The sequence below is a fragment of the Toxotes jaculatrix genome, chromosome 10 (assembly GCF_017976425.1).
Source record: "Toxotes jaculatrix isolate fToxJac2 chromosome 10, fToxJac2.pri, whole genome shotgun sequence".
NCBI lineage: Eukaryota > Metazoa > Chordata > Actinopteri > Toxotidae > Toxotes > Toxotes jaculatrix.
Genome location: NC_054403.1, coordinates 20,385,789 through 20,398,382, shown reverse-complemented (window position 1 = coordinate 20,398,382; position 12,594 = coordinate 20,385,789). Strand labels below are relative to the sequence as shown.

Sequence of the window (12,594 nt, the reverse complement as noted above, 5' to 3'; positions counted from 1 at the left end):
CAGCTCAAGCAACACATTCTAGTCAGGTAGAGTTGAACAGACTGAGTAGCTTGTGAGATGAAGCAGAATTAAAGTGGCTGATTCCCTGTTTGATTGCTAAAGCCCCATTTGGACGAGATTAACATTCGAGGGGGGGGGGGGGGGGGGGGGGTAGAGGATAAAATATTCCCTGTGGTCCTTAACTCATCGTTCGAGGCAGGATTTTAAATGCTGTAAAATTACAGGATGCGTGTGGTCTGTAATAGATTTGCACATTCTGCTGCAAAACTATATTACTATGTAAAAAACGTACATCTGTTTCTCATGTGGTAATTGCACTTCTGTTCTTTGAGTACTGGGGACTGGTGTATGGCGTTAAAACTAGTGGTATAGGCTTTTATGCAGTGTTATGTTTCGTTCTATGAGATTAACAAAAACATTTTTGATTGATTTGATTTGATGATTTCCTCCTTTTTCACGCAAAAGCTGAATTTCACACTGAGCTGGTAAAATGCAGGAGGAGGAAAGATCTTCCCTTGTTTTAAAAAAAAAAAAAAAAAATCTGAGATCCACTTTAATATACAGGAGTGTTGCAGGGGACAGGATGCAAATTACAGGAGAACCAGTGAGTTCACTGAAAAACAGTGATTTCTGCTCTAATTATTACTAGATAGGAAAAATTAACCACATAAAACCACTGACCAGGGCAGGTAAAATTAAAATCACCCCACCTCCCACAGAGAAATAAATCCCATCTGAATGGAGCTTAAGATGAGAATGATTATTTTAAGTGAAAAAAAGATGCTATTAAATCAGCACTACTTTTACTTCTGGCAGATGATGCTGAATCTTTGCTTTTTGCTGACTTGCTGCTTCTCTTCTCAGAATCAGAGCATGATAGGACAGCAGATGAGACAGATAACACCCAACCAACCATACACTCCAATGCAGGCATCTCAGGTAAATGTTGCTTTTCTTTTCTCTGGCTAAGAAATGCATTCAAGTCGTTTGACAGCTTAATTTATGCACACTGGTGCTGAAGAGCTTTAAAAAGCTGCTTCCATGTTTGAACAGGATTCAAATACGCACTTTCATGGTCTTGTGTGGGTTCACTACATAATTCATCCTGGCGTAGACACTGCCAATCAATCAGTAATGGCAGTCTCAGTTTTATTTATCAACGTTGTCTCTGTTTGTTCAGAACATATCTCAGGGCTATACCACATACGGATCACACATGGGGATGCAGCAGCATCCGTCCCAAGGTGGTGGTATAGTTCCTTCCTCCTATGGGAACCAGAACTTCCAGGGCACCCATCCTGCAGCCAACCCGGCTGTGGTGGATCCTCTTAGGCAAATGCAGCAGAGGCCCAGTGGTTATGTTCACCAGCAGGCTCCAGGCTACACACACAGTATGCAGAACACGCAGAGGTCAGTAAAGTGTTGTAAAGTGTTCTTAGAACTTACATTGGCACTATATTGTTTTCAGTGTTTTTGTCCTTACTTTTATCTTAACTACATTGCTACCTACCCTCATATTTCTTCTTCCTGTTCTATAAACCTCAGGTTTCCTCACCAGCCCCTCCAGCAGACTCCCATCATGCACGGTCTCGGTCACATGGGAGGCCAGGGCGTCCATCTAGGCTTGAGGCCCAATCAGATGCTGCCAGAACAACAGCAACAGCAGCAACAAGCAGCACAGCAGCAGCAGCAGCAGCAGTACCACCTCAGACAAGCAGCGCTCAGGGTATGTCATTTGATCGTCATGAGTTTATCCAGATCTTTAGCTATGTTTTGTCTAATTTTATTCATTTTAATGAGTAACTTGTTTAAGTGAAAAGGAGGCTGTTTGTGTGCGCTGCCTTTTTAATCCCAAAGCTACCCACTGTTTCCCAGTTGAAATTCATTTTTTTTGAAACATCTTAAAACTAAAATACAAGTGGTTTTGCTGAAAAGTAGTAAATCAGTACTTGGACACAGACAAGTCAGGTTGTGAACATGAGAGTGCTGATTTACTGTTCTGTCACCTTATTTTTGAGCACTGGAAATTCATGTTGTTTGGCTACATTTTGCTCCTGCTGCAGTTGCTTTGTGTAGCCAAAAAAACAGTAAATTAGACGACTAACTGATTTAAAAACAATGTGAAACTGCAGATAATCAAAATGACAAACAAGTGGCCTTTAAAGGCGGTTTGAAAGATGATACTGAATGAGCAAAGATAAAGGGTGTGTCCCTCTGTGTTGAAGTGCCTGTATGGTTGTGGCATCAGGTTATGAAAACCTGTTCAAAACTGCAACTAGAAAGAGAGGAAAGTCAAGTTAGACTGACGTCATACGAGTTATAATTGTGCAGTGGTTGGTAGAGCCAATACATAACTATGCTGATACATCATAATCATGTTTGAGTCCAGTCTGCATGAGGTTCTGAAAGGCACTGGCCTCACGCTGAGAAATTCCGTATTTAGGTCTGCAAATTTGCCGGGGACCGGACCAGTCAGTACAATTTTGAAAATCGAAAGTCGCAAGTCTTAATCTCTAATATCATCTGTTGGTTATCCACTGCAGCAGCAGCAACAGGCCCAACAAGTTCAACAGCAGCAACAACAGCAGCAGCAGCAAGTCCAGCAGCAGCAGGTTCCTCCTCAGCAGCAAGTTCCACAACAACAGCAGCAGCAGCAGCAGGTGTCCGCCGTGCCTCCTCCAGGCCAGGCGCAGAACCAGGGCCTGGGTATGCAGCCGCTGCCTCCACAGCAGCCTATGGTAGGTCACATCCAGATGGTAGGGACTGGATTGTTAGTCCAGTTGTTAGCAGGGTGTGCAGTAGGACTTTGACAGTAATTTCTAGAAGCACTGTCTGTGTTAGAAAGATTCATATAACAATATGTATTATAAGGAGATCTGTGTCAGTGTTATTGTGCACAGTTAGACGTTTTTATTTTTGTCAAACTCCATTTTGAGATGATTTTGGAAACTTCCTGTTGGTGCATCCAAGATTTTGTGACACCCAATCTCTGTTTTAGTTCCCACGGCAGGGAATGCAGCAGACTCAACAGCAGCAGCAGACTGCAGCCCTGGTCAGGCAGCTGCAACAGCAACTTTCAAGTAAGTCAGAAACGCCTTCAAACATTATGTTTTCCACATTTCTGTGTGAAGCTACAGTTGTAAAGATTCCGTGTTTATAATGAAATGTTCTGACTCTTTCCAGATTCACAACCAGGACAAGGCACCAATTCATATTACTGATAGTGCTTGTTCATAGTAGTGTGCAGAGAATAGGCCCTGATTATGTGGAGAGGCCCAGCTCTGTAGATTGGCAGATGAATGTGTCCAGTCCTGTACAGGCTGTTAAGAGGGAAGACTGTTCCAGGGTGCAAAGGACAACCAGGCAGATGAACCAAACTCCATCTCGACCACTGAGACAACGATCAGACTTCAGTCATGTAATTATGGATTATCAAAGGAGGGATCCTGCTCTGGGGTAAACAGATAATGGTTAATAATGGAAAAGTCTATGTAAAAAAGTACCAGAAATTATAAGAATAATGCAATTTTTTAATTTTATTTCAATTTGTACAATTTTTTCAGTTTCGTGTATTTCTCATTAAAAAATCATGTCAGTTTTTATGTCTTGTACTTGTGTTGGCTGCGTGTATACTGTGTTTAAAACATATCAAAGAAACATTCAATCATGAAAGTCAAGGGGATCAAAGAATTTGTTCAAATAAGGCTGCTGTTATGCAAAAAAATTCTAATGCTAAATTATAGTTCTTGTGTTTTTAATAACTTTTACAACTCCTGGTGACATGAAATTGTTTTGGCCAATGATTAACTGATCCCACAACTAATTCAAATTAAGATGTTTAAACAGCAACTTCATGTAGATGAGCATTTAATTCTCCAGGTCTGGGGGAAAAACATTTGAAAATTTATTACATGAACAGATAAGACTGAAAGGATGATGACATGATGCACAGAGGTAAATAATAGCTTTTAATTGCACAGGTGTCTCAGATTTATAGGTAACTCAAGGCTGGAGGCATTTTTCCTCTGACTAAATACTGTAAGGGTTGGACAACTTTCACAGTCAGAGTTTCAGTGTCTGAAGCTTTACTACAGTAGACCTTTTTCACAGCAGACAATTTGACCTGTTGCAACAGGAAAAGCATTGTGTTACTAATGCACAACACCAGGACCCTGAAACTGAAGTAAATGGTATTCAGCCATGATTCATTTCATTATTTACACCTGTGACTTTCCTACTGTGACTTGTCATAATGTTCATGAAAAAGATCCATTGAGAGCTGGATGACTTTTTGAAACTTAGCATGGAAGTGTTACTACCAAGAAGAGATAATATCAATGTCTTCAAAAGAAGAAACACAGTAGTTTTGGTGAGTGTAGGGCGCTTTGACATACATATCATTCACACCATTACCACCTGTGTAGTGTTTAGAGTTAGGTTTCCTTTAACAGTGACAAATCTATTTTGTTACAGACTTTGAGCCATACCTACAATGTATGTAAAACTATAAAACAAAATGTTCCTTCCATAATTAAAAAAAAAAAACACACAAAATGAAAAAAGGTATTAACAGAAAATTTCAAGACCCATACAGGTGTTTTCACTTTCTGCCTAATTAGACTTCCACCCAGGTGGATGTGGGGTGAAGCTATGCTGACTCAATCAGTCTACAGGGCACATTAAACAATTCCTCATTTCAGTTTTGTTGCTTTTTTTGCTTTGTTCGGTTTTTGTTGATCCACATTCGGATTTTCCAGGCGACTAAAAAGTACTCCAGAGTCAGATCCCAGCGCTCTCCCTTCAAAGGGACAGTCCATTCCCTGATACCTTGGCAGAAAGTTCAGAGCTGCCCAGCTCCTCTCGCCTGGTTGCACCCCGAGTCTGGACAGGAGTTTGTTAGAAATCTCTGGCACTATTGGCTGGAGGACTGTGCCATAAATCCTCAGGCATTCAAGGGAGACATGGATGATGGTGTCTAGCCAGCGCTGCTCTGCACTGTCCTTCTTGTCCAGCTTCCAAGGTGCGTGGCGCTGAACAAACCCGTTGGTCTGCCTCACACAAGAGGTGATAGCCTCCAGAGCTTTGTATACATGCATGCTCTCATAGTGCTGCTCTACCACAGCAGGGAGATTTTTTACAGCATCCAACATGAGGTAGTCTTCAACCACAGCCCTGCCTCCCTGTTCTTTCGGGAAAGACTGAGGACAAAAAGAAGGGTAGACCTGTGCTGGGTTCAGAGCTGGAGCTGTGCAGCGGTTAAGCAGACCACCCAGAGAGTCAGCTAGCTCTGCGTTGAGAAGCTTGATTACTTTGTGATCTGTGTAATCGCAGTCTGAGTCTGGGACACCTTGACGCAGAAGAAAGTACCTCACACCATCAGTTGTGAACATCTGTGAGCGCTGAAGAGGATCTACCACATTTCCCAAACTTTTAGACATCTTCTTTCCTTCAACTGTCCAGTGAGAGTGGACATGTATTGTCTGTGGCAGCGGCAGTCCAGCTCCTAGAAGAAAAGCTGGCCAGTACATGGCATGAAATTTTAAGATATCCTTTCCTACAACGTGGTGGACCACATTCCACCATTGGTCGTGCTTATCTGGATAGCCAGCTACTGTGAGATAGTTCACCAGAGCATCTAGCCACACGTAGATGGTTTGTTCAGGGTCGTCGGGGACTGAGATGCCCCACTGAAGGCGGCTTCTCTGACGGGACACTGACAGGTCAGGAAGGTCATGCTGCAGCCACTGGAGAACAGCCTGGTAGAAACGCTCAGGCTGCACGGCCTGGGGATTTCCTCTGAGCCAGTCGAGCAGCTGAGACCGGAACGCTGAAAGACGGAACATGTAGTTCTCCTCTTTCATCCATTCCACCTGCAAAACAGTGAAGAGCAGGTTTGTTGTAGTTTTGTGAAACTGCACAATCTGTTTCTTGTCAACCTTATGGTGACTCGAAGAATCCAAGAAGTCACTACATCCGGCCAAGAAATACCGGCACACAACCCCTTTAATGTCATTTTTACCCTTCATTTTTATGTTAAGACCCAAATATGGGTCAAGCTCTGAAAATACTGGATCCTACATTTGCACAAATGCAACTTGAGAGCATAATTTCCATTACAGCCTCCCTGCTTGGTAAATGCCATGTGTTGTTCCAACTCCATGCCTGCAGTGTGCCTCCACGCTCCAGCTGATATATTCTCTCTGAGTTTAGAAAGCTCCCACAGATCCACATAAGACATTATACAACTGAGTAGAACTCCTTGTCACAAGTAAACTGACCAATAATGTGTAAAGTTCATTCATTTTCACTAATACACTTAAGTTATCTCAATTCTGCTCAACTTACCTTGTGTCCACTCTCCAGCGATATCTTGATCTCCTTCCCTGTTGAGTCCACAGCATCGCCCACCTGCGACGGCGTGAGGAAGCTTTCATCCTGTGTGGAGTACCAGCCTTCATAAGTCCCCTTGTAGATGAACCCTTTGTTCCAGAGCACTGACCAGAAATGCTCCACAACCTGACGGTGTCTCTGCTCAGTGGTTCTTATGTAGTCTGTGTACGAAATGTTGCAGCTGCTAAAGAGATGTTTGAATCTCTCAGACACATCAGTGCAGAAAGTCAGGGGACCTTTTCCTGCAGCTTCAGCGGCTTGTTGGATTTTCAAGCCATGTTCATCTGTGCCTGAAATGCAAATTGACAGGATGAGAGGTGCGACTACTTATTTTTTTATTTATCAATGCATCTACTGATTATTTTCTCTAATCAATTAATTATTGCGTCTATAAAATGTTAAAAAAAAACTCAGCTCCAAGATTGTGCTTTTCAATGGCAAGAAAAGCAACATATTTGGGACAATGGATGATTTACCTGTTGAAAACTTTGAGTTGAAGCCCCGAAGCAGCTTATACCTGTGTAGGCAGTCGGCTATCACAACTGAATACAGGTGTCCTAAATGAGGAGAAGCATTGACATAAAAGATGGGAGTGGTTATGTAGTAAGTCCTCTCGTCTGTGCACAGGTGGGTCAGAGCAGCGATCCTCTGATGACTGGACTGGGATGAAAATGGTGATAAAAACGGGCTTCGTTGCAGACTGTGAACAGCCTTGCAGCTTCTGGTAATAAAAAGAAAAGGGGACCTCATCGTCGGATCGACGGTGATGCCCACATGAGGACCACCAAACGATATTCACTCCAGGAGAGCAGAAATTGTATGGTAAGTGCTAATCGTTCATTTAGCTAGCTTTTTTATTTTAGTTTTCGCTGAAAAAACGGTACGCGGAGAAACGTGACCACAACCGGAAAAATTAATGGAAGCTCTTAAAGTAGTCTCGGTAATGGTTTAGATCGAAATTACATGAATAATTTAATTTTGGGCTTGTTTCCTAACTCTGTCGCACATGTGTGTCTGCTCGCTTGTCAAGGTTAGCGCTTCTTCCGGTTTCTATCGACAACAATCACTCGTCCAATCAAAACGCTGCAAAATGTGCCACATGGCTCAGCCACCAATCAGATTGCGAGGACTGTCTCCCTCCGAAGCTCTGATAAAGTTTTCTGGCTTTTTTTTTTTTTTTATGTTAAACCTGTCTTGACAAGAAGTTCTAAACTACTCAGGCAGCAAATGTTTACGGTAGAAGCCCGTGGATGTATGAGGAAGTTTTTTTTCTTATGAATAACTTTGTTGGAATGAGTAAGACAGGGAAACAGTTAACAGTTTGTGAAATGCAGATACTGGTAGTATGGCAAAAAAATATAGGGTTGGCTTTACTTGGTTGCCTGGGCTGCCAATCAGGCAAAGCAGGCAACTGCGTAGGGGATCCAAGAGCCCCAGGTTTACATATAATTTTTCCTTACATAATCTGATTAATTGTAAATTTGTTAGAAATTTGAGCCACTCAAGTAGAATATCAACTATGACGGGTCCTCCATCCTCTGTCTTGTCTTGAAGAGGGATCCGATGTCAAGACCTAGCTTTAAGACCTTAGTTGTTTTAAGTTATACTGTGTTCATTTGTTGTAAAGCTGTGTTTTGTTACTTAACTATTACACAGAAAAACAGGCAGGGTAGTATTATTCAATCACAGGAGTAAGGCTGATAACAACAATTACTTCAATTATCAGTAGGTCTTATTTTCATTAATAGCTGATAATTAATTGATTGTTCAGTGCATAAAATAACATAATATAGTGGAAAAAAATGCTCATTTCACCAATTACCAAGTAAATATATGCTAACAGATTTTTTTTTGTCTTACCAACAGTCAAAAATCCCAAAATGTTGAGTTTTGAGCCATATTGGTTTTCCGACTTGTTGTACAGGAAAACAACTCAGGTGTGATATAATTTCCAGCTCAGACTTCTGAGGTAAATAGACTCAGGTCAATTAATTATCTCCCAATCAAATGTCTGACTGGTCAACTAATCATTTCATCTCTTGAGTACTGGTTAGTGTCTTAGTGGAAATTAATTAAACTGCCATATATAACCTTCATTAACCCCCATCTCTGCCTATGCGTAATATTTATCGACCGCGGACGTGTTTGAAGAGACGCCTCCTCCCTCCTGAGGTGGAGGCGCAGCCAATCAGCTGCTCCACTTCCTGAAGTAAAGTCAGCGACGACGGATGGGGTTGACGTGACAACGGAGGTAAAACATTTTAGTAAATCTTCCCGTTCAGCGGTAACTGAAACGATTATTAGTCCTAACTCTACCAAAACCAAGCTGGAGACGTCGGTAGTTTTTAATTTCCTCGCATATATAGCCGTCTAAAAAGCCAGTTTCAGCCTGTTGGCAGTAGTGCGGTCAGCCTATCATGTGATGTCAAACATGGGGTGCCTGTTGCTCGACTTCTGAAAACTTCCCCGACAGCTTCGTTTTCCCTTTTATGTTCGGTATAATTTTTTTTAGCGTAACGCAGGGACGACATTTTGTTTTACCCGTTGTTCCAGATGGAAGTGAACCGTTTGGACTTCTACATCGGTCTCTCTCTGGCCGTGAGCTCCAGCGTCTTCATCGGTGCCAGTTTCATCCTGAAGAAGAAAGGCCTGCTGCGATTGGCCAGCAAGGGTTCAATGCGAGCAGGTAGTGTAAGCTTTTACTAAAATATCGGTGTTGGAAGAACTGCTTTGGTAAAGTAACAAGTAATAAACAATAGCGCAATGTAAAGAACTGTGTGTGCAGTGTGGGAGTGTCAAGATCATAAAGTAGCGAGAAAGAAAATCAAAAGTAATAGTTCTCATTATGCAGCAGAACAACCCTTGTCAGTGCTATATTATTATTTTTCATCATTAAACTGTTGGTTACTATCACATTAAACAGTAACGAGCATCAAAACCTCTGGAACTAGATCATTACTGGCTTTATTACATGAAAAATAGCCAGTGACTAATTTAACACCAAGTGACTAATCAATTAATTGACTAATCATTGCAGTTTGTTTTATTACTGATCAGTGACTGTATAAGGAATAGTTTACAGTTGTAGCTGGTTGAGATTGAGCTTATTTCAGCTAATTAATATACTATTGGGTAACGAAATGTCATTTTATGAGTTGATTATATGTTTTGCACGTAGAGTATTAATCTGTGTATAAACTAGTAATTGTAGCTGTTTGATAAAAGTTGTGGGCTAAAAAGTACAGTTGTTGGTGAAAGCAGCTAGTGACCTTCCAACTTAAATGTAGTGAGCAATCATTTTTAGTGAGAAGGCTGTAACTATAACTGTGACATCTACTGCAGTTTTCTTTTCTGCTCCTCACAGGTCAAGGGGGGTATGCTTACCTGAAAGAATGGCTGTGGTGGGCAGGACTGATTTCAAGTAAGTGAATAATTCACAGACATATCTGCCTTTAAAAGGAGTGACATGTTTTACGTGATTACATGGCCTTCCAGCTATGCCCACAAACATTGCCGCCTTTGTTTTTCGAAGCTGAAATGAGTCTCTTGTGGGTTTGGTATTTCTGCCGGTGACGTTGCCGTAGATGCAGCACCCACACCATACCTTTGGAGTACACATTCCTCCAGAGGACTCATTTGCACATGTGGGTTGGAAGGAAATAATTTCAACAGCTGCAGAAGCTCTGAATTTGTGCATCCTGATGGTGATGGTGATGTTGATATGTTCTAGTGGGAACTGGAGAGGCGGCCAACTTTGCCGCATATGCATTTGCACCTGCCACACTGGTGACCCCTCTTGGAGCACTGAGTGTACTTGTGAGGTGATTATCTTCAAGTTTTATTTTTATACCACTGATGCTGTTCATTAATATTCTGTATTCTTCTTATTGTCAACAAATCCCGTGAAATGAACAAAGATTAGCAGAAAGTCAATGAAAATAATAATTAAGTGACATAATGAATATAACTTCCTTTTTTCTTTCTTTTTAATTAATCTTGTGACCAATCTGATTTACTCTGGGCTCCATTTGAGGAAGGGTTAAAGACATTAAGCTGTCTGAATGTTAAAATAGTTTTTGTATGTTTGCCTTATTTCATAACCATGACATAATGTGATAATATCAACATAAATCCAGGCTATTGACAGTTACTCTGCTGTGTATTCCGTTACATTGGCATTTAAAATTAAGAGTCATGGGCAAGTAAAGGTCTTTACTTTACTTCCACACAGCTCCTGACCATCACTGGGCTGGCTATGACCAAAATAAGCCACTTCATAGTTTTGCAAAAGCTCTGTTTATTTCATTCAGATTGTTACTCATTCAGATTTACACAGTCTGGAGGGGAGTTTGGAAAAGTTCTGTTTTGGGGGGAGAAAGTGTGGACATGTGTTGGGAAGAGTTCAAACCAAAGAGTGTTTTTTTCCTTTTACTTCATTAGGAGTCTTAGAGAGATGAAAGTATCCATTAACTGTTTTTTGTTTTTTTGGGGGTTTTTTAAGCGCACCACAAATAGAAGAAAAGAACACGATTTGGTCTTTTCAAGGGATTTGTTGCATGATAATAATAAAATCTTTTACATAGTTGTATTACCAATTGTTCTAACTCTTCTTTCATTTGTTTTTCTTTCCAGTGCTGTGCTCTCCTCTTACTTTCTGAACGAGAGGCTGAATGTGCATGGGAAGATTGGTTGTTTACTGTGCGTCTTGGGCTCCACAGTGATGGTTATCCATGCCCCACAGGAAGAGGAGGTTTCTTCCCTTACTTCCATGGCAGAGAAGCTTAAAGACCCAGGTAGAGACAGCACTTGATCAGTGTGACTTGACTTGTGTGATTAACCATGCTGTGAAAACTAAATCCCTGATAACGGTTGGATGGATTTCTTTTCCAGGATACTAACTCCTTCTTGAATGCCCCCACTAGGTTTCATTGTGTTTGCTGTGTGCGTTGTGGGAAGCAGCCTGGTTCTTATCTTTGCTGTGGCTCCGCGATTTGGACAGAAGAATGTGCTGGTCTACATCCTGATCTGCTCTGTGATTGGCTCCCTCTCTGTGTCTTGTGTCAAGGGCCTGGGCATTGGCATTAAGGAGCTGTTTGCTGGGACAGCAGTGCTGAAGGAACCCCTGTTCTGGTCCTTAGTCATCTGCCTGGTAATCTGTGTCAGCGTTCAAATCAGTTACCTGAACAAAGCCCTCGACATCTTTAACACCTCCATAGTCACCCCCATCTACTACGTCTTCTTCACTACATCTGTCATGGCCTGCTCAGCTATCCTGTTTAAAGAATGGTTGAGTATGACCACAGACGAAGTAGTGGGAACGATTAGCGGGTTCCTCACCATCATTTTAGGTATCTTCCTTCTCCATGCCTTCAAGGACATCACATTTAGCTCAGATTCTCTCCCACTGTACCTGAGGAAGGGTCCTCAGGGCTTTCCATGGAGCCACCAACCTTATGTGGCTCTTCCCAGTCATGACAGCCAAGCAGAAGATGAGATCAAGCTGCCAAGGGAAGGAGGCTCCAAAGCAGGGTGGGGTACACACCAGAGAGCTCCTTAACAGTTTTGTCACTAGTCACAGTAGTTGCTTATTGCAATTCTGAAGCTTTAATGCACATCACAGCTTTACAGTGTGACAAGATAGTTTACTAAATCTGAATTTCAAGTCTGTCTTAGTGCTGTGTGCACTGGATGGACGAAGTTGCCTTAAAACGAGCATAACCTTGCAATCAACACACTGGAATCCATAAAAACATGTATGTTATTAGTTGTACATGAAGACGCTTCCACATTTTTCCTTTGGTTGGTAGTGTAATTTATATCCATGTGAATGTGTTGCACTGCTGTATATATATATATTTTTTACAGTACCTTAAGTTAAATTCATTGAAAATTTAATAGTAGCCTGCATAAGCAAGGCTGTGCCTTCTGTTACTGAAAGAGATAACCTGTTCATAGTTTTGCACTTTTAACCTTGATCATGTACAGTATTACACAAATGTACAAACTGCTTTATGACCAATTGCGGCAAAAGAATGCATTCAATCATCTCTTGTTGATGAACAAGTTTGAATAATTCCTCTGATGGGTTACTGTTAATACCTCATACAAATCACACCAAAGAATGTTTTTTTTTTTCTTGTATGAATTAATTCCCAAAATGTGCCAAGCTGTAACATATCTCTGATGTAACTGTACTTTCTGTGT

At 41.4% G+C, this 12,594-nt stretch overlaps 3 protein-coding genes across 5 annotated transcripts in view; 2 read left to right on the top strand and 1 right to left on the bottom strand.

The window, feature by feature from the left end:
* med12 (mediator complex subunit 12) overlaps nt 1-3,596 on the top strand; it is a 20,601-nt gene extending 17,005 nt beyond the window's left edge. For both annotated transcript variants that reach the window (XM_041047820.1, XM_041047818.1), the window contains exons 38-43: nt 865-939; nt 1,181-1,410; nt 1,546-1,726; nt 2,544-2,738; nt 2,999-3,080; nt 3,184-3,596. In XM_041047820.1, the coding sequence (XP_040903754.1) occupies nt 865-939; nt 1,181-1,410; nt 1,546-1,726; nt 2,544-2,738; nt 2,999-3,080; nt 3,184-3,221 (801 nt within the window). In that variant the 3' untranslated portion in view covers nt 3,222-3,596. The remainder of the gene's footprint in view (nt 1-864; nt 940-1,180; nt 1,411-1,545; nt 1,727-2,543; nt 2,739-2,998; nt 3,081-3,183) is intronic.
* mars2 (methionyl-tRNA synthetase 2, mitochondrial) lies at nt 3,565-7,140 on the bottom strand. Its single transcript, XM_041047824.1, has 3 exons — nt 6,867-7,140; nt 6,346-6,680; nt 3,565-5,870 (listed from the first exon to the last, which is right to left on the bottom strand). The coding sequence occupies exons 1-3, from the start codon at nt 7,138-7,140 to the stop codon at nt 4,692-4,694; spliced, it is 1,788 nt and encodes a 595-aa protein (XP_040903758.1). The 3' UTR covers nt 3,565-4,691.
* On the top strand, nt 7,098-12,594 carry zgc:101583 (uncharacterized protein LOC494104 homolog). Of its 2 annotated transcripts, none has more exons than XM_041047826.1 (6): nt 7,098-7,212; nt 8,944-9,076; nt 9,755-9,811; nt 10,121-10,211; nt 11,023-11,183; nt 11,313-12,594. In XM_041047826.1, exons 1-6 carry the CDS (start codon nt 7,165-7,167, stop codon nt 11,945-11,947), a joined length of 1,125 nt encoding a protein of 374 aa, XP_040903760.1. In that variant the 5' UTR covers nt 7,098-7,164; the 3' UTR covers nt 11,948-12,594. The 2 variants fall into 2 exon arrangements, with proteins under 2 accessions (XP_040903760.1, XP_040903761.1); XM_041047827.1 differs by lacking the exon at nt 7,098-7,212 and adding an exon at nt 8,503-8,641 and having other exon boundaries at nt 11,313-12,590.

Bases quoted from the DNA above. Each gene is read 5' to 3' on its own strand.
- mars2 (XM_041047824.1), bottom strand. From the start codon at position 7,140: ATGAGGTCCCCTTTTCTTTTTATTACCAGAAGCTGCAAGGCTGTTCAC. The intron at 6,681-6,866 runs GTAAATCATCCA...TTTGCATTTCAG, and splicing joins CAACTCAAAGTTTTCAACAG to GCACAGATGAACATGGCTTG. The intron at 5,871-6,345 runs GTAAGTTGAGCA...ACTGTTTTGCAG, and splicing joins CGCTGGAGAGTGGACACAAG to GTGGAATGGATGAAAGAGGA.
- zgc:101583 (XM_041047826.1), top strand. From the start codon at position 7,165: ATGAGGACCACCAAACGATATTCACTCCAGGAGAGCAGAAATTGTATG. The intron at 7,213-8,943 runs GTAAGTGCTAAT...CCGTTGTTCCAG, and splicing joins AGGAGAGCAGAAATTGTATG to ATGGAAGTGAACCGTTTGGA. The intron at 10,212-11,022 runs GTGATTATCTTC...TTTTCTTTCCAG, and splicing joins GCACTGAGTGTACTTGTGAG to TGCTGTGCTCTCCTCTTACT.